Source organism: Scardinius erythrophthalmus (genome assembly GCF_964197995.2).
Source record: "Scardinius erythrophthalmus genome assembly, chromosome: 23".
In the NCBI taxonomy this organism is placed as follows: Eukaryota; Metazoa; Chordata; class Actinopteri; order Cypriniformes; family Leuciscidae; genus Scardinius; species Scardinius erythrophthalmus.
In genome coordinates, this window is record NC_138243.1 from 26,869,706 (window position 1) to 26,895,662 (window position 25,957).

Consider the following 25,957-nt stretch of genomic DNA (forward strand, 5'->3'; position numbering starts at 1 on the left):
TCAACACGCCACTAAACTAAACAAGGGACGAAAAGGCAAAAAAAAAAAAAAAAAAAAAAACAACCTTCAATAATACATCACAATAATTAGGTTATGGATTCAATACATTCATAATCAGAATTTTAAATTAACTATACAAAAGATCAGGATGAGCATTATACGATTCAGCTTTTGAGGAATTATTTCTATTTAACGCTATTATTACATATGTTATTTATATTTAATATTATGTATATTTAATATAATCTTGCAACAAGTGACCTTAAAAAAGTGGAAAAAAATAGCAAACCTATGCGGTTTCAGAAAAATTGAGCTGCATTGCCTGGAATCAGTTTAAAATTGAATCAACAATGTAAAGACAGGATTGCAAAATAAATATGCTATCATAGGATAATATGATTATCAATGTGACTGAAGACCATTCTGCCCTTTATTCAAAGAGACGAGCGAAAAATGATATTTTTACTGTGTATTTACAATAAATAGTACTTTGGAATGTTATTTCAGATGCAAAAATGAACAACTACAATACAAACTATTAATATTAAAGACACATCTGCAATGATAAAATACAAAATATCCCTATAAAAATCAAACCAACCTATTCATGACCTGTTCAAACTTCACGGCCAGGTCAGTTCAAGCTTCTGTCCAAACCTTAGCACCGATCAGACCTACCGTTCCATACATTTGAAAAGTGGTTTACTGTTCATAAGATTAGTTTGTCTGATGGAGTGGATCTTTGCAGAACATGTGCAGGCAAATCTTCACCAAACGGTTTCATTGAGTCACAGCTGCTCACGAGTCTCCGGTCATGATGGAGATGAACTCCTCTTGATTAACTGAAAGACAGTACAAGAACAAATGTGATCACTTAAATTTACTTTGCTTTTAACCTACTTATTCACAGCACAGACAATTAATATTTTGCTGATTAAATTACATATCATAACTCTTCACAACGCCAAAGGACACACAAACAGCTTTCAACGCAGCCTTCACTTCCACTGTTCCCATTTTTGTTGGCTGCAACACATTAATTTGCTGGGTCTTAATTGAGAAAAGCACTTTGGGTCAACTGGGAAAAGCACAGTAATTACTTCCATTCATCAGAGGCAATAAAAATAGCACTTTTTCCCTCTCCCTAGATAAAAATCCAGCAACTTACTCTCTCCGTCCCCATCAGTGTCAAATTCATCAATCATGGCTCGCAGGTCTTCGTCACTCATGTCTTCGCCCAGTTCACGAGCGACTCGCCGCAGGTTTCTCAGGCTTATCTTTCCGGTTTCATCATCATCGAACAGCTTAAACGCCTTCATTATTTCTTCTTTTGGGTCTCGCTCCAATATCATGTCCGTCACTTTAAGAAAATGACATTATTTGAAGTATAAATGCTAGTGAAGTATTCACACAAAGCAAGCAGAAGATTTATAATGTTACATACATAAATGTTACATTTATCTGCTCCAGATTTCAGCAATATCATTTTGCAGTCTAGGCCTGCTGATGAGTAGTGAACTCAACTTACCCACTTCTTTGAAATCTTCGAAAGTTATTTTCCCAGTTCCTTCTCTGTCATAGTCTTTTAAGATCTTTAACACATCTACTTTCTTCACCTCAAAACCCAGAGCTCTCATCGCTACCTGGAACACAAGTTTTAAATATCAGCAATTTTTGAGCAACTATTGTTGATGTTTAAAGGTGCACTATGTAACTTTTTGTTCAAAATGAACTAAATTGACATAATGAGTCAATACACCATCAATCCTTCTTCCAAAACGTGTTTTTGTCTTACCCTGATTCACAATGATAAGCCCGTTATAAGCGTTTCTATTTTAGTTCGAGCAGGATGTTTTTCCGTAGAAATTGCGTCCTTACGTTAGGGGTATGCCGGTTTCAGAATTGGTGATGACGGTTATGGCGTGAGTCAAATGTGACGGTTCGTAACATAACCGTTGTCGTCGTCATCGTCGTCGTCATTCATTTACGATGAGATGCGCTCTAGTTCACAATGCAATGCAAGTGAACGCGGCGCACCGGCGCCTCCATGTCACGGTTATTATATTGTCTGCTATATTTATTGGACAGAAAATCTGAGGAGAAGCTGAATTGCTGAGTGATGTCATCAAAATCATTGATCTATTTTGGTGGAAGTGAGAGGCTGTAAATTTTGAATGCTTGTTCTTAATCCAAATTTAGTCATTGGTTTAGAGCACACTAGCTTATCCTAACAGCAATGCTAATGCTTTTTATTTATTAAATACATGCAATTGGTTGATGAAACATTTATTAAAATTAAGATACAATTTGTACAAAACGAAATTCGCTTTAAAGAAAGGCTTTCTACAATGCAAAACTTAATGAAGTGGTAAAAATCATGTCTGACGATTTACAAAACAAAACTTCATTAAGTGGTAAAAACCATGTCTCCCGATATATTGCGCATCTTATGATCCTATCTTTTATTACAATTGTTTTTGAGCTAAAATGTAATACACATCATGGCTATAAACACACTGTATATGTTTCTTTTATCAAACACGTTTGGGGCCAGTCAAGGGGTAATTAAACTGCACGATCAGTTATCGGTAATGATAGGTTGTTTATTATTGCAAAAGTTTATTGCTAATGTTTATTATTGCAAATGTTTTTCATTTGTTTAATAAATCTCATAATGATGGCACATCACTATATCATAGTCATAGCTTTTATTTCTATCTCAACTGATTGGTGGTCGGTCAGGGGGTACTTGGCAAAGAATCAAATACAGTTGGAAACGACGTAGACCATTAATAACACAGACTGTTAACAATTGTTTTTAATTAGTATTTAAACATTCTCTATGACAAAAAATGTTTGTAAAAAATATTTTAATAACACGGTTTTGGCGGTTATAGAGTTCTAATGACGTGCTCAACTATAACCGTCGGTCTCACAGTTATATACTAACCGTCACACCCCTACCTTACGTCACTCGTCCATGCGTGTCTCGAAATATCCGTAAATAGAGAAAAGTGTCTCTGGCTTCTTTGGTGTATGGTGTGGTAGTGGCATAAGTTAGTTGTCACATTGAGGGAAAGTTTGACATGGAGCAACTAAAACTCAAACCTCCAGTGAATCACCGTTTTTGTTTTTTTTAACGCCGAACAGACGAGAGTCTGCTGGAAAAAACAGAGCGCGACAGAGCTCGTAATAAAACAAGAATCAACATTGGCTTGGCTTTTCAGAGATAGTGAGAACTGAGGGATTTGAAATGTTGTAAAAGTGACGTGGAGATTGCGTTTGTATTACTCAACAGGCGAGTAAGGTACTTTATTGAACAGAGATATCGCCATAATATGTATTGTGAAGGGTCATTTCATTATGGTTGTTGTAGTGATTTGTGGGAATTTATTTTGAAGGAATTACGTGTCTATTAACGGGTAAAGCTACAGTAATGTCTTCAGCTAGTTGGCTTGAGACCCTTTCCATCTAACGGGTTATATCTCTTAAGCCTAGTAGTGAATGTTTTATGAGCAGTAGGATAACCATATTCATCCGCACAGTCAGAGCCAAAGCACAACCAAAACAATGTTCTTCTGCAAAATAGGCCTACATGCAGTTTTGTTTTTTAACCACAGGTTAATACAAAGAGTATCTTTAAGTGTTTGCTGAACAAAATTAATATACGCTCTTACAGTTTACAGTAACCTTATAACAAGTCAGAATACCAAGGCCACTACAGCCCTGTGCTATGTGCGCAAATTAATATAAATTAATGTATTAATGAAACGTATTAATGAAATGTTATTCAAAATGTATCATCCTCTTTAATTGGTCTTATGGTTATGTATAAATAATTGTAAAATTGCTATAAAAAGTGGGATTTAGTGACTGTATCAGAAACTTTTCATAAAAAAATAAGAATTTACATATGAGTGAGTTAATCAAAATATTGATATGAATTAATTACATAATTGTTATTTCATATAACATTCTTTTTTTAGTGATATATCTTTCTTATTTGCAAATTATGTTGTATTACTGTTAAAATTAAAAAAAGAACACTCCATTTGTCGAGGGTAACCGAGTAAAAATAGTTAGTGTTTCTCAACCTTAAGATTTGAACTTTTAAACAGATGACCATTACGAATATAATGAATGGCCGTTTTTGAAATTAGATCTTTACCTTTAACTCATGATAATCTATTTCTTTATCCTTGTCTGTGTCAAAGAGCTCGAACGCCTCCTTGATCTCATCCTTCTGCTCCTCTGTAAGTTCTCTCCTTTTCTTCTTTTTGCTCTTATCAGCAGTTAATTCAGTCCTAAGGGCACAAGTATGGAAATCAATCATGTGAGCATGAAATGCATGAAAGCATTCTGATTTTCCATTATTTTAGACACCATTCAATCAAATACACACTTACTACCTGCACTTTTTTCACTCAACTAGACAGTGTTTTGAGGTCTCATAGAACATGTAAGTTATATGATAATGTACAAAACTGCTGACTTGACAGGCAGGTAATCAAGATTTGATTGTCTGTATGAATATGTGATTCATATTGCAATAAAAATGAAGAACATGCGTGCTGTTGCTCTTGTTTAATACGTATAGACATTTTATTATTATGAATCACTATCATTACTATTAATAATACATAAAAATGTGTCAGCGAATCGCATGCACCGGCTAGCAATGCTCAACACACCAGAAGCTGGTCTCTAAACCAACAGCTAGCGACTAAACACCTCATAATTACCTCAGAGACAGACTCATTTTTGCAGTTTAGCAATAAATTCGCTGATATTGAAACCCAAATCCGTCCAACAAGATTAGAGTTCGGCTTCAACAGTCCTGCTAATCCCGAACACAGACGCCAAGGCAAGCACAGCGCGTTGCTAGTTGATTGTCAAGGAAACGTTTCCGATTGGCTGCTGCTGTCTGAGCGTCAGGATGACGATACTTGTGATTGGTTGTTTGGGAACAGATTTGTGTTTGAGCCTGTTTGATTGGCGGACTGGGACTGGCATGGGCGGTCTTAATGATGGCGGTCAAGACGGCGGCGCTTTCATGAAAATTTAAATGTGTGGTAATATTGGACACATTTAGATAATTAGATTGTGTTTATAATGAATCGGTAACTAACTAACATGTATTTCTATATCTGACATGATGTAATATAATACAGGGTAATAGTAATAGTTTAGATACTGAAGTGTAGGCTACTGTTGTTACCAAACATAAATTGTTATAAGCAATACTGATTAAAATTAAGTGATTATACACGAGTATATTTAATGAAATATTATATATAATTGTTGCTGTTAATATTATTATTTTATGTTTTATGATAATAATTAATGTATAAATGTCAATAAATAGGAATTGTTAAAATATTTAAAAGTATATTCACCCAAAAATGAAAATTCTATCATAATTTACTCACCCTCAAGTTGTTCCAAACCTGTATGAATTTCTTTCTTTTTTTGATAAACACAAAAGAAGATATTTTGAAGAATATGGTTAACCAAACAGTTGATTCCATAGTACGGGGGAAAATGTATGTTTCTGACATTCTTCAAAATATCTTCTTTTGTGTTCAGTAGAAGAAAGAAATTTATACAGATTTAGAAGAACTTGAGGGCGAGTAAATCATTTTTGGGTGACTATCCCTTTAAATAATCAGATACTAAAACTCTGGTGATGTATAATGGTGCCTTTTGTTTCATTTTTTATTTCTGTTGCTGTTCATAAACATAATTATTATTGATAATATTTAACAACAATTTATTTAACACATTAAAATAAGTTTTTATTCCTCAACTTAGTAATTGCAGTCAACCACCAATAGAGGACGCCCTACACCATGACAACACTGACATGTATTCTTTCTAAATTCAGCTTAAACTGCAACAGGAAATACAAGAAACTCGTTTAAGACTTTGGACAAAAAATGTTTTTGTGTAATTAATTTAATATCATAGAGTAATAGTATTCTCTTGTTGTAAAATTAAGATCGTGGCAATATCTTTACAGCACATTTAGGGGAGTTAAATGGGTGGCTCCCAAACCACTTCCTCTGATGAGCACAAAATGTGCCTTTGGTCTCACGAGGCTGTTGTGGGTTCAAGCATGAAAGGTCTTAAGGTCACAAAACCACACCCTAGGCTCAGGCCTGGAGAAAAGTAAACAGATTAATCCTGTGAGGTGCATTGGCTGTTCTGATAAATGTTAAAGAATAAGGGTAAAGTGTAAACCAGGACAAACAAATGCACCAATGTAGCCAGGTTTACTTGTATTAGTGCATGTGCAAAAAAAAAAAATAAAAAAAAAATAAAGTATCATTAAAGTCCCCACGAAATCAAATTGAATTTTTATTTTTTTTTTGGGGGGGGGGGGGGGCTTTTAGTGTGAATATGTTAGCATTGCTGTTAGGATAAGCTAGTGTGCTCTAAACCAATGACTAAATTTGGATTAAGAACAAGCATTCAAAATTTACAGCCTCTCACTTCCACCAAAATAGATCAATGATTTTGATGACATCACTCAGCAATTCAGCTTCTCCTCAGATTTTCTGTCCAATAAAGTGCTCTCTAGAATCTAAAGCGTTCCGCCCCCAGTGCACTGACACTGAAGCTGCAGCTAAAATTGGTCCCTTGTTCATACAACTACTATTTGCTACATGGTAAATGGCATATAGTGCACTAAATAGGGGATAGGGAATGATTCAGACAATGTAAATAGGTGAATGATGTCTGGTTTCACATCAGTGTCACAACGCGCACAAGGTCGGTTCAGAGACACGATAGCACAGAGCGGATCATAAGCGCGAGTCGGCGCAGACCACAAAACTTATTGGACCCATTTTAATTCTACACAGAATGCTATATTTAATAGTGATATGGAGGAGATTAGGAGGAGAAACGGTTTTATAGATTAGGAAGAAACTGCGACTCTACCGAGCTCAACGGCTCTGGCCGAGCCGTGACATAAACTAACCGCTATTGGCCATTTTAAAAAAGGGGAGGAGCTGATCGATATGTCCCACCCTGTCTTCCTGTTTCAGTGGAAATCACGTCAACACATTAAGTAATGCTGTGAGTTTCAAGGCACTTCAGTGGGCCTTTAACATGGAATGGCTGTTTTCTTTAAGTGCACAGTCTGCATGTTTTCATGTTTTGACTGAACTTGATTTAGAGCACTTGGAACCAGAAAAGTCTGTTACCGTGACAACAAAGATTACCTCTTGGCAAACGCTGACATTTGATAGGTGTCATATTGAGAAACAACAGGATTGTTCACACACTCGCTAATCATTATTCATATGAGGTGTGAGCGCTTGCTGGCCATTCTGCTTTTGTACAATTTCCACGTAAGCTGATCTAACAGTAACAGGGTTTCATAAAGTCCATGATGTCATTCTCGAAAGTGCAAGCGTGGTTCTGATGGTACAGATCACTGGCTCTGAGTTTTGAAGAACAGAGTTTGTGGATCCCATGAAGCAAGTCTGTGTCTATTGGACGGAGCTGGTCACGTGACTGGCCATTCATTTCATTAGCCTACTTGTGACAGTCACGGCGCAGTCTTGGTCATAAAGACCCTCAAATGCCTGGACCATCTGGACTTGTTTGTTTCGCTAGACTGTTGTGGTGTTAAATAAAATAACTATATAATCATTTGAAAGTATCTTCTGAATATACATTAATTTAACACACAATTACCTGTCATTTTAAGCTCACTATTATGGTTTACGCAGCTTAACCCTGTTTTATAGAGTGATGTTGTTGTGTGCCAGTTAGTAATGCATCCGTGGGGGAGGTTTGACTAGCTATGACTGGCTCTTGCTGAACAAAAGCAGATGAGGAACTACTGTGATGCTGTCGAGGCTGGAGAGATCTAGTTCAGACCGGTAGCTGGGTGCTGCCGGCTTACACACTGAAGGGTTCTTTGCTGTGGTTTTTTTTTAATTTTTTTTTATTGTCATCTGTGTGATTAATTTGGGGAAGACAAGACAGTCTTCAGAGGTTTCATACTTACTATCGTAAGAGGTAATTATAGTATGTACAGCCCTGAGATGGAGGAAGTCAAAACTCTGACTGCTTTTTAAAGGTTATGAAAGTGTGTAGATACAGATTAAAGATGTTTGTTATTAGATTTAAACAGAATAAAACAATAATAATTATATTAATGTAAAAAATATAATCATTTGGAAGAAGATTTTAACCAAAGGTATCATATACAATATGAATATTTATATTTATTATAGATAGATAGATAGATAGATAGATAGATAGATAGATAGATAGATAGATAGATAGATAGATAGATAGACAGACAGACAGACACACACACACACACACACACACACACACACACACACACACACACAATAGTTCTTATATTAAACTGTTGTTACTGAATTGTATGATTGATGATTACATTAAAATGTATTCATTTGTAATTTGGAAGATGCTTTAATCCAAAGATACTTTATCATATATATGTATATGTATAGCCTATAATTTGTTACAACATGTTTACTTTTATGATAAATTCACTGTAAATTAGGTCATGCTTGTTTTTTAATTCCAACATGTATGATATTGTTATAATATTTAATATTTGTTGATCAATGTAAGGTAGGGTAATTTATAGGTGTCAAGTACTTAAGTTGAACATCATTTTCCCTCCAGGCAATGTTTTGTTAATTTTTGCATTTGTTCTATTGACTGTTATGACATAAGCGATAAGCAGATGCAGATGCCATGAACATTGTGAAAAAGGTCACATCAATTATTAGCATCATTAGAATAGCTTAGTGACTCATTATGGGAAATTTCATTGAGGGAAAACAATGAGTTACAGTAAGTACAGGACATCTTATAGTCCTTACCACTCCTTGAGCTCCTCCCCAAATACCTGTTCTTTCAGCTCAGTGGTGGCGTGATGTTATAGACACGCCCCCTCATTGTTTCTGCATTCTCACTGGATGAAGTAGACAATTTGTGATGCAACAGGTGATGGTTTGTGCAGCTCATGAGATGTTTGCTGTCTCATAGCTAAGTTAAACAAACATTTAGCAGATAAACCATTTTTAATAAGCTAAGACTTTATGTGAGGCCACATAAAAGCTCCTTCAGTAGCCATATTTATCTAGACATCAGAGGGACGCGTGACTCTGCAGGGCTGTTGCAGTGGTAATCATGTGGAGATGTTTTTTCTTGTGGCAGAAGGTTAAAGACCACATACGCTCATGTGGCTTCTCGCTTGCTTTCTCGCTGAGAAAGAAGGAAAGGCAGATGTTGTGTGTACACAATTCCAAATCATGCCGCCACAGGAGATCCTGGGATCCAGCCAATCTCTCCCAAAGCCAAGAAAAACAGACCAGTTATTCTCGGGCCGGCTGACCAATCTTCTGTCTGCGATGATATGATGCATGATGTAAAGTTAAAACTGCATTCAGGTCCACAGTGAGTAAGGAGATTAGGTCGATTCTAAGGGCCCTGGTCAGAGAGGGAGAAATTGAGTGAAAAATTCAGCGCTGTGAATACAAAATGTCTAAGCGACGACGTTATTGAGAAGAGAGAGATCATTTTAATTCTGTAGTTAAAAAAATGTTCAAGCAAATTAATTAAAATGAGAAGTATCCTTTCAAAAAAGTAACTCAAATATTAATGTGTAAATAAAATAAGTAATGCGTTACTTTACTCGTTACATCAAAAAGTAATCTGATTACGTAATACACATTACTTGTTACATCTAAAAAGTAATCTGGTTACGTAATACACATTACTTGTGATGCGTTACTCGTTACATACAAAAAGTAATCTGATTATGTAATACACATTACTTGTAATGCGTTACTCGTTACATACAAAAAGTAATCTGATTATGTAATACACATTACTTGTAATGCATTACTTTTTACATCAAAAAAGTAATCTGATTACGCAATACACATTACTTGTAATGCATTACTTTTTACATCAAAAAAGTAATCTGATTACGCAATACACATTACTTGTAATGCGTTACTCTTTACATAGAAAAAGTAATCAGATTACGTAGTACACATTACTTGTAATGCATTACTTTTTGCATCAAAAAAGTAATCTGATTACGCAATATACACTACTTGTAATGCGTTACTTTAAAAAGTAACCTGATTATGTAATGCACATTACTTGTAATGTACAGTTTACTTGTCACATCAAAAAAGTAATCTAATTACGTAATACACATTACTTGTTACATCTAAAATGTAATCTGGTTACGTAATACACATTACTTGTGATGCGTTACTCGTTACATACAAAAAGTAATCTGATTATGTAATACACATTACTTGTAATGCGTTACTCGTTACATAGTAAAAGTAATCAGATTACGTAATACACATTACTTGTAATGCATTACTTTTTACATCAAAAAAGTAATCTGATTACGCAATACACATTACTTGTAATGCGTTACTCGTTACATAGAAAAAGTAATCAGATTACGTAGTACACATTACTTGTAATGCATTACTTTTCACATCAAAAAAAGTAATCTGATTACGCAATACACACTACTTGTAATGTGTTACTTTAAAAAGTAACCTGATTATGTAATGCACATTACTTGTAATGTAGCCTACAGTTTACTCGTTACATCAAAAAAGTAATCAGATTACGTAATACACTTTCCTTGTAATGTATTACCCCAACACTGTTCCGGGGTTCAAATCCAGGCTAAATATGCAGTTTTAATAAACCAAGTATTGCAGCTGAGCCACAGAAAAGCTGGACATTTCGCAACATTTTTTCTTTTGTGTTCCACATGAAGAACGGCACAAGATTTTCAAGTGACCTGAGGATGGGTAAATGATGATGAGGTGAAGTATGACTTTAAACTTTGATTCTGTACCTTCCACATGTTTACATGACCTTCTTCATATTAAATGCCCAATATTTTTTTGCTATGGTTTGTGACACCCATTTTTAAATATCCAGGCAATAGCAGATATACATCAAGTCCTACATTTTCACTTATTCAAAAATGGTGTTGTGAATATGAATTCATGTTCACTTTATCACAATGAATAGCACATTTGCTCTGAATAATTTAGTAAAATCTGCCAATTAGGTCAAAATGTTTTGGATTCATCTGAATGCTTATCAGAGGGTTATTAATGCGTGATTAAGGAAGAAGTAAAGCTGATTTGGATGAGAACGGAAGGGTTTAGACAAACAGTTCAGAGGCGCTCAGTAACTGGTGCAAAAAGGTCATCCCATAAAAGGACGAACTAACTTGACCTCAAAAGAGTGACTATCAGGGGTTTTACGCATGATGCATGTGATTGCAAAAGACTTGCTTAAAGGTTACAAATTATACCATCAATACCAACATGTTCTGTATAAAAGATGACTTTAAAAAATCGGATGTAATCTGATTGAAGAAGATGCTATCCTGTGAGAGGAGCATACACAGATTCTTTGTGATGTGAGAAAGGAGCTGATGCTCGCCTGATTGGATATCTAGTTAAAGCCAGTTTGTTTTTCGCCCTGAAATGAACCTCCTCTGCCTTGTGTTGTTCACACAGGTGTGAAGTCGTACCCTCCTCCCCCCATCCCGCATTGCTCTGAGCACGTAACACCTGCCCGCCACTCGACAAGTGTACAAGATGTTCTCTTGATTACTCCTGCAGCAAAAGAGGAACAACAGCTTTCACTTTCTGTTGCTGCTTGTTTGTTTGTAATGTCTGTAAGCGCTGAGATCAGCAGTGCGGGTAGCAGGTTCAAGGCATCTGGTTCATATGAAGGTATACGATAGAAAACTGCAGATTCTAGATTTATTGTCGTTGAAAGGGATCAAGTTGTGTATGGGACAGTCAGCCAGTGGTTAGACAATTTATTAGCCTCAAAATACTGGAATCTTGCATGAAAAATGCCACAAAAAAAAATCCAAATTGTGCAGAAAAATGGTTGCCTTTAACTAAAACAATTTGAAAAAATTACGAAAAACTATATAACAGTATCTCAATGATACTGAAATAACAGCAAAAAAACAAGTTGGTTTTGCTGACGTCTGTGTGGTTGCGTTTGTATGGCTTACATTTCTTACGGCATCTTTAACACCTTCTGTACTTCAATCATGCAGAGCTGTTTTCGAGTAAACATTAACATCTCCAGGAGATTATTGCAGCATCAAATCAGAGATTGGCATTTGAAGATTATCGCCCACTCTGACATCAAATCCACAACCACAAGCTGCCCTCACGGCCTCATGATTCACACTCTTGATTGAGACAAATCAGACCTTTAAGAAATCTGCAGTATAGCAGCCCTCAATCGTCAGTAAAGTAATTGTGTGACCTGTGTTTAATAGGAACTTACATTACATGATTTTGTGATGATCTCAGACAAAAAGCAACATGCATGTTTCACATGTCTTTAAAGCATGAGAGTGACAAATATTTTACTGATAGTACATTTAGCTGTTTTGTGATTCTAAACCACTGTTTGGACAGATTTTTTAAATAACATTTCGGAATGTGTAGAATTATTTACAAATGACATCTGCAATACCTGGCCAAACATGTGAGTGTCATGTTGCTGATAACTCATATAGAGAGCATTAGTGCTCGCACACTTTTTCAGCGGTGCTGGTTCCAGAAGTGTTTTTTCCATTCATTTTTTCCCAAAAAAGTCTTGGTTAAAGCACTAAACCATGACCCAAACCAACCAGTTGAATCACAACACTGTATATGTTTTTTGCAGTTTTTATTTAGTCACAATACATTGCTTTTTTTCAACTCAATTCAGTTGAGTTTGTTATCCATATTATCCATTTTACATCAAATGGATTTTTTTCTTTCACCATTTCTCCATTTACTGCTATTCTTTTGAATGGCCGTGATTGGAGAAAGATGCTTTTTGCGCAGATAATGGTGTAGTTACAGCATCTACCAGCAGGGGCAGACTGCTGAGACTTGCCTGCCAAACCTTGCTGAGCCCTTTTGTGCTATAAGGTCATAAGGTCAACTCACCCAAGTTGTTGCCAAAGAAGAGGGCAGCACATTGGACTCTCAAAGAAAAGCAAAAAGCGAAAAGCGACTCAGTCATGACTAGGGAAAAAAGACCAACTTGGCATGGCAATCTTGTAAATGGAGCTTGAGGTAATAGTTTTAAGTTTTAGCGCCATGTTGCGTTGATCAATACGACATTTCATGTTGCATTTATATTGGCTAGTCAGTAGAATTAGATCGTAGAGCGAGGTCTCAGGCATGAATACGACTCACTGAATGTGAATCTGTAACTACACTTAAGTATTGATTTCTCACAGCAGATTGATTTCTTACTTTCTAGTATTGATTTCTTACAGACGTTCTGCTTACTGAAGCTCCAGCTCTCACTTGAGAGAACTTCGCAAATAAACATTCACGCTAATGAAACTGCACTTGCTTCAGTTTATTTGTTTAAACTTTCCAGCAGTGCCAGCATAGCATTTTCATGGCCAATTCCTTCTCTCTTTGCTGAAGATCATTGTCTCAGTGAAGTGCGTCACTGGCGTCTCTGTTTGCATGCAACACCACTATGTGAATGAGGCTGCTTGTGCTACGCTTTGATATTTTTTAAACAAAGTCTCATGCTCAAGGAAGACTGTAGGGAGCTGTAGGCCTGAATCATATCGAAGACACAAAGTTTGTTCTTGTGTAATTTCCTGTTTTAAGATATAAGAGCGTAAGGCAGGATGATGATGGGGGGTGTTCTCACTATCTGTGTTGAGAAACTCACAGACAGGGACTCCTTGCTGAATCCAGCTAAAACCAGCCAGCTTCTTAGGTACCAGCCGGTGGAACTGGTTTTTACCTGAGAGGCCATCTTGATCAACCTGTTCAGGGCTGGTAGGCCACCTATGCTCAAAAATCCAGTAAAAACTGTAATATTGTGAAATATTATTACAATTTAATTATTAAAAGTTTTCAAATCTAATTTATTCCTGTCATGAATTTTCAGCATCATTACTCCAGTCTTCAGAGTCACATGATCCTTCAGAAATCATTCCGATGATTTGCTGCTCTAAAAAGATGGCAATGTTTAAAACAGTTGTGCTGCTTAATATTTTTGCTGATAGATTTTTAAAGATTCTTTGATGAATAGAAAGTTCAAAATAACAGCATTTATTTTAAATAGAAATATTTTGTAATAGCCTACTATATCCTAACTGTCCCCTTTGTCCAATTTAATGCATCCTTGCTAAATAGAAGTAATTTCTTTGAAAAATAAATCCTTTTGACCCCAAACAGTTGTTTGAAATATCTTGCAACCCAATGAAACAAAGAAAGGACACATTTCTATTTTTGACCTGTTTGTGGGATCAATCAAAAGGCTGGTACAAAGGAGGCACGCACAATTCCAAGATCTAAAGAAAGATCTTTAATCCGTTTGTAATCCGTAATCGCAGATTCTTTCATAACCAGTTGTAATCATAGCCTCATTCCTTAGGTCAGTTCTAAATGTCTAACGTAATGGTTCGTCATTTGCTTTACTTCAATGTATTCAATTGGTTTTTAATGTAATCAGTTTAAAGCCTATCACTTTGATTTGAATTAGGCTATACACAATCGGCTGATGTAATAAATATATAAATAATTAAATTAATAACTTTTTTTGTCTTTGTCGCGACGCGACCCAGACAGCGGCATAGTGTCGGCCTAGATCCGGCCCACATCTGGTACATGTGCATTGCACAAGGCCCAGATGTGGGCCGAATCTGGATGCGTAAAAGCAACTAATGCAAATCCATTTGTCCTTCATGTCAGAAGCAGCGCGAGCGCTTGGAGAACGTCGGAAATAGTACAGGGAATCAGTTTTACTGTCAGGGATTTCTCGTGTCGAATCACGCAACTCACATCCGATGTAGACTCGCTGTAAGTAGCCTATGAGCAGTGGTGTTTTATCACTCAAAACTAATAGGTCAGCTTTTGACCACCAGGACAAATGCAGACTTGATAACCATCTGGCCAGACCCTGCAGTGACGTGTTTGCCATGTTCTCAGACGGGTCATACATGTCACAGGCTGGTGCTACAGTAAATCCACCCAAGACGTTCAAGCTTCCTTCACACCTTTGTGGGTTCTTTTCTCATGGACGTGTGGTTGTCGAAAATTTCCGTTCCCTTCTGCCCTACGCAGTTCACTTCCTCTTCACCGTGTGTGCAAATGAACCACCTACACAGATGAACATTTTAAAGGTCTCGTTTATGAGTACATGGTTTGTTGCATATCTGTAGCAATTTGATTTACACATCGTTCACATAAAAGGGATATGTTAAAAGGCGTTTGAGAGCTAGTTTGGAAGAGTTTACATCCAAACCACAAGCTGTCATCAGCTCTCTGCACTGACTGATGGCAGTTTGCAAAGTCTGAAATGAACCTGATGCCATGCAGCTCTTTGACATATGTCTTCTGTATGGATTACTGTATGACCTCTGTATGTTTAGTCTAATGGTAACGCTGAGCCGCGTGGTGGACATCTGATATCTCACTCATTCACCGGTACAGCCTGTGCAACTACAGATACAGCAGAAATGTCGCTAACACATTGCAATCATATCCAAGTGTCAGTGGGACACTAATGATACGTGGTTTCATCTATCGTTTTTTTATAACTTCTGGGCCTCTCAGGTGGATGGGATATTGACACAGTGCTAAGTTATGCGATCTTTAGATCATAAATCATCATCGCATCTCATGTTGGAGTACCAATAATTGCTGAGCACGATACACAATTTAATCTGCGTTACATAACCTTTTCAGGTGTATTCTTCAGGTGATGTGTTCAATTAAATGAGGATTAATCGGTATTAAAACCTTTGAAGGCTTTTAACAGGTTAACAAACTAGACATGAAAATCTGGATGGATGGATGGATGGATGGATGGATGGATGTACCACCACAGTACACAGCAAAAGGAGCAATAATACTCGTTTCATGCAGACAGGAGCCATTTTGGTTGGCTGAATGGAAGGATCAGGTTAAAATAAGCTCCTGTAAAAGTCAATGGCAGCCGGTTTGAACTGACCGGAGCTGTAAGGCGAGAGAGTTGCGGACACCGTGTGAACTCCACAACCCGGGCCTGAATGTGCCCTGATAAAATATTTCAACACTCCCAAGTATGTATGTTGAGAAGTAAGCGCACACGCAGAGCTATTAGGTTGCCGATCTGGCCGCCTCCGTCATACTAGGCCAGTCCAAACCAGTTCTTGTTTATCACTGGTACACTGGCTGCCCTTGTATCAACAACTGCAAGCGAGCGAATGAGACTTGTCACTGCACTGAACACAAACATAAGTCATTTGCATGCTGTGCTTGAGGTCAAAGTTGTCTAAAACAAAGGATTATTGTTGTCTTTGCTTATTTTAATGCTTAATCATTTTGAAAGCTCGGATATGAGAGTAAAGCTTTAATACATCAAAGACTTTTTTTCATTTAAATTCGACAAAATTCAAAAGACTTTATTAAAATGTAAGATTTTAAATAAATTATATCACATTTTAAATGCATGCTCCCATTGGCTTTCAACTGGTGGATTGCAAACCAAAAAATATTTGCTCTGATGGGTCAGAAAAAAAGGGAGAAAAACACCCCAATGCTTAAATACAAATAAAAAATTTGACATGATCCAAAATGTGGATCCTGAAGCAAAAGCAATCATTTTTATATTAAATTATATTCATATATTAATAAATACATGTATTTAATTTTTAGAAAAACTTCAGAATCAGAAACCTACAAGAGACTTCGTGCAGGTGGCAGCCAATCAGGAGCCGATCTGGCACTCCTCCACCATTGGCATCGCAGCATGTCTGTGAAAGGGGGCGGGGCCTGCACTGCTGACCACTGATTGCACTGACTCAGCTGAAAGTCAAGGTGTCGTGTGTCAGTACTGACCCCTCTGGCGGCATAGTCACCGACTGACAATCCCTGACTCGTGGAGCACGGCCCTTCTTAGAAACATGTCCCGCCGTTTCTGGCCTTATGTTACAGTTATGAAAGTGTCCTCCACTCCCATATTTAGATCCATGACATTATGTAAAGGGGAGAGAAGGGTCTCCATTCAATTCTGTGTTTGCACCATAGACTGTAAAAAAAGGTTTGCACCTGTTGCGCATGAAAACCTTAATCAAATATAATGCATCTATGATTTACCAGAGACACTTTGTTGATATCCTTGATTTGTGTTTCAGCTCCACTGACAGAGCAAATCCACACCTAGAACATCGTACAAAAGCAAATCCGACATTGTTTTGTTGTCTGCAAGTCTAGACTTTGACATATGTTCGGCGATCTCTTCACAAGACTCTTTCATATGTGTTGAAGCATGCAGAGTTAAACCGTTCACGTAGAGCGCAGATGACGCAGGCTCGCCGTTTTCCTCAGGTTAATCCGGTAGTGCTGTAAACACCTGCCACACACACAAGCTGTCAGGGGCCTCGTTAAGTTCATCACCTAAAGTACCCAGCCAACATGTCTGGAGACAGTTAAATTATTAAAACTTGTCAAAAAGATCCCAAGGCGAAGATGTTACATGGCTATCTGTTAAGACACACTTCTCATCCAGTTCTTCTTGATTCTGATTAAGTGTGCTGGTTAGGCCAGTTATGCATTGTACTGAAATGCTGACATTATGTGAAAGTTTTCACAAGGGCTATATCTCAGTAATTATGAGGTTTGTAGTCAAAAATCCAATTGCACAAAAGTGTCTTTCTTGTTCTTGTTTGGTTATTTGTTTTAAACATCTAGTGCACTGAGTAGCCTAGGCCTACATATGGCGCGACAAAATACTGTTGTCACCAAATATATATATATATATATATATATTTGTAGCCATGACTTTAAAGGGTTAGTTCACCCAGAAATGAAAATGAAGTATTTTTCTACTCACACTGGTGTTGTTCTAATGCCATGTACCCTTGTCCGTATCTAGGCTAATGGGAGGGATTGGGAATAGTGACCAGCATCAAGATTTTTTTTTTAAAAAGACGCAGAATGGTCCCATGCAACACGTGCCATATATTCCAAGTGTTCTGGGGGTATATTATAGGGTTTGGTTGAAAATCGAAGTAAAATGTAATGTAGTAAAACTCTGACCTTGGCTGTTGGTTTTCTGTGCACGAGCACGCGTTCATGAGACTCGTCCAGAAAAGGCACACAAGTTGTGAGAAACCAAGATTAATAAAAACGCGAGATGAAATACAATCCATGTACTTTCTTTTCTGAGGTGAATATTCGTTGTGTTCGTCGCAACAAAAAGATATCGCGTCCACATCTCTGTCAGCTGACTGTCATCAGACAAACAGAATTGTAGTCCGGAGATTTTCAACTCAGTGAAGAAAGATATAGTCAGATAATATCCCCCCCCCCCCCCCTCCTATAGTGTTTATAGATGTCTAGTTTTGTATTTCATGTTGCGTTTTTATCAATCTTGATTTCTCACAAATTGTGTGCTTTTCTGGGCGGAGTGAACTCACTACGGCGCTAATAGACGAACGCGTAGTCGAGCACGGAAGACCAACAGCAATTATTTTTCGTTAAATAATACGTTGTGGGGGGTTTTCCTACTAAATCTTGGAATTTATAAGACACGTGTTGCATGGGACCATTCTGGTGATAGCCTACTTCATCTTTCTTTAAAATTTGATACTGGTCGCAATTCACAGGACAATTTCTCCTTTTGTGGTCCGAAAAAGACACATGGTGAGTAAATTATGACTTTATTTTAATTTTAGGGTGAACTATCCCTTTACAGTTTTGCCTATACACGCCATACACGTACTACACGCCTCACTCTGAGAGGGATTCGAAACCGAGTCGCCATCATGGGAGGCGGGTGCGCTAACAAGGACATTAAAGACTGCAGCCTCTAGCATCAGTCATTAACACGCCTCTTGAGGCCAGGGTAGTGAGTTTTACACGTACTCTTACTAGCCTACTTTACACTCAATCCCCTAAACCTCACTCCCATCCGGATCATGGCACCAAATGTAACCAGCTCCATCCGCTCCAAGTAGAATTCGAACCGTGGTCTCCGACTTGACAGGCGGACGCGCTAACAAGGATGCTAAAGACCGCAGGTAAAATATATTTGTATGAAACTTGAAATAATCCTAGTGTTTCATCTGTTGAAGATTAATTTAAATTAAGTTAATTTAAATGTCCATCTGTAAAATTGAGCATTTTACACTCCATTTACAGCAATGAGCTCTTAAGAACTGGAGAGATCCAGTTTTATCCCTGACCAGTGAAGGGAAACTAGGTTAGTGGTCCACTTACAGCTCTTGGGAGCAAACATCTGCTCCATTTGAGCCTGGGAAGAGGAGTGGAAAATATGAGGCGCTTCTAGCACACATGAGGCCTGTGTGCACAGAGACAACGAACTCCTTGTGTTTGGTCAGCATCTGGTCCTTAGATGGTCTGTGTGCTGGAATGCCAAGAGGGCAGAAAGGAAAAGACGTTTCCTCTATAAGGAAGCTAAAGAATGTGAACCAAACTGTTTTGCATGATGTCTGCTAAAGTAGAATCATACACATTTGTATTTTTATACCTTGGAGGAAGGTAATGTAAATGCTGGTAGGAAAAAGTCACACAATGAAGCATGTCAACACCAAGAACTGGTTCTCGCCTCAGGATATGTAACAGCCGTCTGTCTATTTGCATTGTGTAATTTATTTATTTTTACATTCAATCCCATCATGTTTCACAAACCTGGGTCACAACGCTAGACACGTTAATGCATATGATGTAACCGCATCTGTTTTTTTTCTTTTTTTACTTTTGACAGCTATAGGCAATAACTACAGCAATAATATACACCATCATTTCCACTTTGTCAAAGTGATTTGTTACCATAATTTTTTTTTGTCTGAACATGAAGGATGAGTTTGCCAAATGTGTCATGTTTTCCATTGGAAATATGAATCGATGTTCTCATGTTGATGCAATTCTAACATGGAAATGAAAAAATAAACCTTGCTTTTTTGTAGAAAATGGCATATTTATTTCAACAGATTGGAGCAAAAACAGACAAACATACATGTTTTTTGCTGTGACATAATATACACCACCTACAAAATGGTACAAAAGTTAGAAACAAGCCAAGAATACAAAATTATGTGGAAACACGCTGAAAACACGCAGCGGATATTGCACTGTTCGTCTTAGGAGTAGCTTAATACCCATTTCAAAATTTGCACCGATCAACCCTGAAATGGAAAACAAAATGGAAGCCAGTTTAATTAGCTCTGGACCTGCCTGACTGAAGAGCAATGTTGCTTCCTGTATGCAGTATACATTACATGTTCAGTCTCTATGAGGGTTATTTAATTCCCTGGAAGTGCATGTTTGAGAATGTTCTTGTAGTATCTAAAATAAAAAACAAAACAATTTTTACCACGACCCACAGTGAATTAAGCACAAACATAAAAGTAAGGATGCATACAGTTCACAAGAAGTACATAGTCCCTTTTTTAACAGGTAAATGTCAGCACAGCGCACATTTACAGTGAAAACAAACAAACATGGTTTTGTGCCAAGGCCACAATGATTGTTTCATAAGTCCGAACGCATAACTAGTGATTCTAGTTTGTCTGTTAACAGCACATTTATGTAAACAAACGTACCGAAATCACATGTAAACGTCAGAGCATATGTTTTGTTGTGCATCCTATTAGCCAAGCTTCGGTATACACTTTGAATGCAATCGATGAAAAGTGCTAATTGTCGTTATTAAACAAAGGCCTACACCAACAGGCCACAGTCAGTTGAGTACAAAAAAAAAAGAATATGTCGAGAGTCTAGTTAGCTTTTAATTGTACAAACAGTGCGAAGCTCAACCAAAAGTTCTGAGTGCAGTTTTCTGTGTATTTCATAACAGCGAGAGCAGGAGGACTTATTCCAGAATGTCTTGCATCTCGATGAGTGTCCTCCTTGCTCGCTGTCAATGGTCTCTTTTTCTTTCACCACTTGAATCAGTGCCAAGCGCTGTTTGATGCTCTCGCAGTTTCTTTCTAGCAGAAAGGCAACGTGGCAAGTCAGAATCCCACTCATCAAATCTTTGAAGCCGGTCTTGTTGTATCCACATCTACAGTTTCCAGACATTCTCAAAATATTTCAAGAAAATCGATGTGGTAAAGCCACTTCTTCTAAATCAAAAAAACGACAAACAATTGACAAAAAGAAAGTCTGTCGTTGTTCAGTTGGAGTGGTTGTAGGATGGGTTATTTGTTGCTTTTATTACAACGATCACCGGTAAATCTTCAAGAAGAATCGGTCTAATCATTTAAATAAGTGAAGAATCACATCCAAAACAAAGTTGGAGGCATTTGAACACAGTTCTCACACTTAGTGGTGTTGTGTTTAGTCCATCTTAGTGTCAAGGGCACAGTTTAACTCCGACAAATCCTGTCTGTACTCTTTTCACCAATAATGGAAGGGGAAGGGAATCACTCAAGAACTTCAGCAGCTTTTACGTGCCACTGAGCTGGACTCGACCTGGATTGGGAGTGTCTCCTGGAGGATATCCATCTGCGTCACCAAGATAGCCGCTCATGCCTCTTTATGGAGAAAGAACAAACCCCAGTTGAGGTTGTAGAGATAAGAGATCCCTGACAGCACTGGTCAGGTGTGGTCACACTTTTCAGCGGGATGGACAGGTATCTGGTCTCCTATCCATAGATCCGCACACCTGATCAGGATTGGGATCAACCTATTAAGAGAGAAGGGCAAGGTCTAAGGATACAGGAACTCAAATGCATTAGCAAAATACAAACTACAAGGTCTGGGAACTCAACACACCTCGGAATACAGGGGCGGAGGCTGGAAGCGGAACTCATGAATGTAAGCGTAAAGTGGTCCTTCAATCTCATCTCTCACAGCTGGGAGCTCCAAGTTGTTCTGTCGATCCCCATCAGTGATGATTTCAGAGTAGCTTGGTGGAGCTGGAAGAGTTGAGGGCAAAGCCAACATTAGACCAAAATTAGACTTCTAAACTAATTGTTGTGAAGGTATCTTGGGCATCTTAAGCAGTGGGGCTCAATGCTACTCCGGGAAATAACTTTTGAATAGCTTGTTGGTGCAGGTTTGGAAGTAAACTTTGAAAGAATGTGGTCCTCAAGGAGCAGGACTGAGTACCCATGATCTAAAGCAGGGCTGGGCAACTCTGGCCTTCGAGATACACTTTCCTGTATAGTTTAGCTCCAATCATGTCCAAAATCACCTGCCTGTGACTTACTAGTAATCCTGAAAACCTCTATAAGCTTGATCAGTTGTGTTAGAGTCGGTGCTAATATCAGCAGGAAAGTCGATCTAGAAGGCCAACGTTACCCACTCATGATCTAAAATGTCGAGATGACATGTTTAGGATTTGTGCCATACCTTCAGGTCTCTCGGGCAATCCCAACCAGCTCATGCCCATGCTGCACTGACTGCTGACGGAAGAGGTTCGGCTGCCGAAGGAGTGGAGGGGAATGGTGCCGATTACTAGGGGCAGGTTTAGGGTCAGGTTTACGGCTCGAGGGATGTCCACATACACCTGTCGAGAATCAAAAGGTTAGCTGCATGGCAGGTATCAGCGACCAATCTACCTTCTCGTGAATCAAAAGGATTGTGAACTCACCATGAGCGAATACTCCACATGAATGATGCTGCAGTCCAGAATGGAAGGCGATATGGGTGGGATCTTCAGCATCTTGCCGTCCCACGTCTCAGTCTTGCCAGGGGGTAGAGGATCTCCACGGAGGTTAGCTACAAGCTGTTTGATCTCCTTGATCTTCCCTTTGGCAAAGAAGGTCTGGGTTTGGTAGATGGCTGCCTTTGGCACAACCACACGGGAAGAGCAGTTTTCAATCTCTGCGTAGATCTGAATGGACTCTCCTGCAAAGAAACCCAACCAAATTCACTCAATCTGAACAAGTATCACAAAACTAGGGGCTGATCCAAAAAGCAGGTTTGTCATCTCACCAGGAGTGTAGCCCTTCCTCTCGATTTTGGCACTTAGTGATACGGGCCCTGAGGTGCAGAACCAGCAGCAAAGCGTTTTGTCCTTTGTGCCAGCCTGAGGAGACTATGAATGAAACAAGGACAATATATGAGCCTCTCTCATCATACCACAACTCAAGCAAATGTTCAGTTTTACACTAAGGTGATTAGGCTTCAAATGCTTTTCTCTTACCAGTAACAATGGAGTGTTGATGTCAATGTGCTCGAAGACGGTGAACTCCTTCTTGGTTTTCATGGGCAGGAGCCATGGCCTATGAAGCTCCGCCTTTACCCAATACCGTACGCTGCCGTGTTTGCCTTCAAAGGATGTCGCCAAAGGCCTGGAAAGAGGCATGAAAAAATAATGTAAGCGTTTCGGTCAATACATTATATATGTGTATATTCAGTCAGGAGAGTGAGTTACTTACGTCTGGGGCAGTTCAAGGCTGAAGGGAAACTCATGTCGCCCTGAGTGAAGAATGGTGAAGCCTTCGTCGCAGTTGTCATCATCTAAAAGAAAGGAGAATAAAATTCGATATACCAATATACCATACCTGCAATATTCCTCAAGACCCCTAAACACAAGACAAAGACAGAGATACGACCAACATTGTCTCAGTGCTTTATAAGAACAAATGATTATAAAATATTTTTTTGGTCAAATCAATGTCAGCATATGAATAGATTTTTTTTCAAAAACATTTTTAAAGTGGACATACAACAGCAAACAGTTCATAATAATTTGAAATGATTGTTTTTTATACATTTCAAAAGAAAAAGTGTGGCCCTTGTCAACATCACTAAACCCAAAATCTATTAAGTAACGAACAAAATAACTAGTTTAAAATTGAATATGTATGGCATAACTTGATTCAGAACAAAAAATTAATGGAATATATGAATATTTATGCTCATAGATACTATTTTTAATAACATCCATTGTCTTCAATGTATTATTATATAGCTTTTGTTTATTTCCAAGGTCAGTAGTTCAACAGACTAGTGTAAAGAATTATGGCCCAGGAATCATGTCATAACACGTTAGACATATTGTTTTCATTCATTTATATTTTTTAATATGCATTTATTGCCATCTCAGCAGTTCCACTGCCTGCTTTAAATAACTATGAGCCTGACACTGAAGGCAGACAAGAGCTAGAGAGGACCGGACAGAACCGGCGCGAGCAGCCTCTCTCAGCCGGATTTCCTCATGCATATATTACTAGGCAGCACCTGATTGGCTGAGCCAGAGTGTTTTTGTCTAAAATACGCCCCCCTAAGGAAGCCACATGTGTACTGCAGCGTGGTGGTTTAGGTGTGTAAGGTTTTAGAAAATGAGAAACACGTTTAAAAAAAAAAAAAAAAAAACTCATGCCAATAACAGTTAAATTTTTACTTATTTTATTAATGGATAAGACTTCATTACAGAAACTGTATATTTACTTTAATAGTTGTTACAAAGTATATTTGATTCAGTATGACAAAGTACAAAGAACATACATCAAAATATTCCATTCGCAGAATACAAACACATAATATGACATTTATGCTGACCATATTTTACAGTTTACATAACTCATACTAACCACTGGCATAGGAAGTGAGTTAATATGTCTATACAGCAGTTACAGTAGCTGTTACAGTTAACAATGACTTGGCCAGAATACTTTTAACGATCGCAGAATGATGCATAGGGTGAAGGCTGAAAATATCACATTTCAAACGAACTTTCAATCAGTCCTGCATCGTTGCGAATAAGTTGCGTCGCAGTCTTGACACTTCTGCAAAGATATGATATCACCGGGGGCACACGAGCACTTCCACCAATCAGCGAAAGGATAGGATTGACCTCCACCAATCAGCGACCAGAGGCTCGGTCCGCACAACCCCCCCTTTCCACCAGTTTCTGAACAGGTTTAAACCGCTTCTAACAAAGGCTACAAACTTACTAGAATCGTCTATGAAAGAAACTGTAACGTATAATTAAAAAAAACGCATGTCACCATATGATTACAAGGTAACTGTCGACATAAAAATCGTTTATTGTCGATATTGACGGAAAATATTAAAAGTAAAAGATGAACAGAGGTTGTTTTGGACAGAAGGGCATGTTGTTTATAAGCTCTCGTGCTTTAACAAACACCTTCATTTAAGCATTCATATTGTTGGAATACTTTAAAAAGAATTCAATATATGACTCAGGATGTTTGTTTTTGAATTTATTCCTAGTATTACTGAAATAAACTATTTTAAGAGCAATGAAGACGCTTACACCAAGCATCATCTGCATAGGCTATTTGTTCTTAAAGAAATGTTATAGTTCTCATTTTAGTTTCTACCTATGCCAATGGATCAACCTGTCCACTGAGTAAAAACTGAAATGTATATGGACAGAACTGACAAGAAAGCAAACAAAAGGCACAATGTAAGGAGCATTTGTCATTCAGTCCCTTTCATGAATGTAAGGTGCTTAAAATAAAATGCTCCTTACCTCGATCATGTCCAATAAGGACGTCTCTGTGGTTTAAATACTCCACTTCTTCAGTGAAATTCTGTGTGTAGGCAGTATTGGATCCAGCATTGCGCGATTCAGTCCAGCGAACTTTCGCCAGTCCCTTGGCGTGAATGTTCAAAGATTTCACGCGAATTTCTCCAGTAACTTCAATGATCACCCGACCTGACACAAAGTCCCCACTGGCAAAGACAGGGACATTACTGTCATTGAGACATTCGTAGCTCACAAAGAAGTTTTTCACCTTTCCGAGCACCATGGTGGAAATGTTACTAAGCTGTAAGATGTATAAAATAAAAAGATTGAATCATCTGTCAGATGGTTTTATCAACCATTTAAGGGTTTTTGCCGTGCAGAGATGCTGCAGGCAGGTTCAGTGCTATAGTTGGCTGTCATTCATTGAGTTTAGCTGTAACTGCATGCGAAGATGCAGCTGTGTCTC

The 25,957-nt window shown here is 38.0% G+C and overlaps 2 protein-coding genes across 2 annotated transcripts; both read right to left on the reverse strand.

Annotated features, from left to right (window-relative positions):
* Positions 1–412: 412 nt before the first annotated feature.
* On the reverse strand, positions 413–4,933 carry cetn3 (centrin 3). The gene is made up of 5 exons (XM_081353986.1): positions 4,743–4,933; positions 4,169–4,304; positions 1,529–1,643; positions 1,169–1,360; positions 413–842 (listed from the first exon to the last, which is right to left on the reverse strand). The coding sequence occupies exons 1-5, from the start codon at positions 4,757–4,759 to the stop codon at positions 799–801; spliced, it is 504 nt and encodes a 167-aa protein (XP_081210112.1). The 5' UTR covers positions 4,760–4,933; the 3' UTR covers positions 413–798.
* Positions 4,934–19,804: 14,871 nt separating this feature from the next.
* arrdc3b (arrestin domain containing 3b) lies at positions 19,805–25,957 on the reverse strand. Its single transcript, XM_081354667.1, has 8 exons — positions 25,495–25,957; positions 23,432–23,513; positions 23,197–23,344; positions 22,986–23,088; positions 22,642–22,898; positions 22,401–22,557; positions 21,822–21,964; positions 19,805–21,732 (listed from the first exon to the last, which is right to left on the reverse strand). The coding sequence occupies exons 1-8, from the start codon at positions 25,772–25,774 to the stop codon at positions 21,664–21,666; spliced, it is 1,239 nt and encodes a 412-aa protein (XP_081210793.1). The 5' UTR covers positions 25,775–25,957; the 3' UTR covers positions 19,805–21,663.

What these genes read in the sequence shown, in the direction of transcription:
- cetn3 (XM_081353986.1), bottom strand. An exon ending in TAGATTATCATGAGTTAAAG is followed by an intron (nt 1,644 to 4,168) that starts GTAAAGATCTAA and finishes CTTGTGTTCCAG; the next exon opens with GTAGCGATGAGAGCTCTGGG. An exon ending in CGAAGATTTCAAAGAAGTGG is followed by an intron (nt 1,361 to 1,528) that starts GTAAGTTGAGTT and finishes ATTTTCTTAAAG; the next exon opens with TGACGGACATGATATTGGAG.
- arrdc3b (XM_081354667.1), bottom strand. Translation starts at nt 25,774, where the DNA reads ATGGTGCTCGGAAAGGTGAAAAACTTCTTTGTGAGCTACGAATGTCTC. An exon ending in ATGTGGAGTATTCGCTCATG is followed by an intron (nt 22,558 to 22,641) that starts GTGAGTTCACAA and finishes GATTCTCGACAG; the next exon opens with GTGTATGTGGACATCCCTCG. An exon ending in CTCCGCCCCTGTATTCCGAG is followed by an intron (nt 21,733 to 21,821) that starts GTGTGTTGAGTT and finishes CTCTCTTAATAG; the next exon opens with GTTGATCCCAATCCTGATCA.